Raw genomic sequence first — 423 nt, forward strand, 5'->3', positions numbered from 1 at the left:
ATGGCGAACACCAGCAAGGTCGTGGCGATCTTCGGCGTCCTTGTTCTCCTGCAGGTGTCGTGCGCCGCCGGCCGCCACGTCCAGGTAAAGGACTCCGGTGAGCGTGTCCACGACGCCCCGGCGGTGATGTCGCTGACGGACTTCCACACCGGGCCAGTGGCGTGCGACGGCAAGTCCCACAGCAACGACCTCCTCCTGGCGTCGCTGACCTCGGCGTGGTACGGCGGGGGCATCCGGTGCGGCAAGATGATCCGCATCGTGACCACGCGCGGGGTCGCCGTGGAGGCCATGGTCGTGGAGGAGTGCGACATCGAGCAGGGCTGCGGCGAGCACGAGATCAGCACGTCGGCCGCCGTGTGGAAGGCCCTCGGGGTCGACGTCGGCATAGGCGAGTTGCCCGTCACCTGGTCGGATCTCGACTGA

At 68.1% G+C, this 423-nt stretch overlaps 1 protein-coding gene across 1 annotated transcript; it reads left to right on the forward strand.

The window, feature by feature from the left end:
- Window positions 1–423, forward strand: LOC109781772 (putative ripening-related protein 6). The gene has a single exon (XM_020340379.1). The coding sequence runs from the start codon at window positions 1–3 to the stop codon at window positions 421–423; it is 423 nt and encodes a 140-aa protein (XP_020195968.1).

Source organism: Aegilops tauschii, chromosome 7, assembly GCF_002575655.3.
Source record: "Aegilops tauschii subsp. strangulata cultivar AL8/78 chromosome 7, Aet v6.0, whole genome shotgun sequence".
NCBI lineage: Eukaryota > Viridiplantae > Streptophyta > Magnoliopsida > Poales > Poaceae > Aegilops > Aegilops tauschii.

Excerpts from the sequence above, each read along its gene's own strand:
- LOC109781772 (XM_020340379.1), top strand. The coding sequence starts at position 1 with ATGGCGAACACCAGCAAGGTCGTGGCGATCTTCGGCGTCCTTGTTCTC.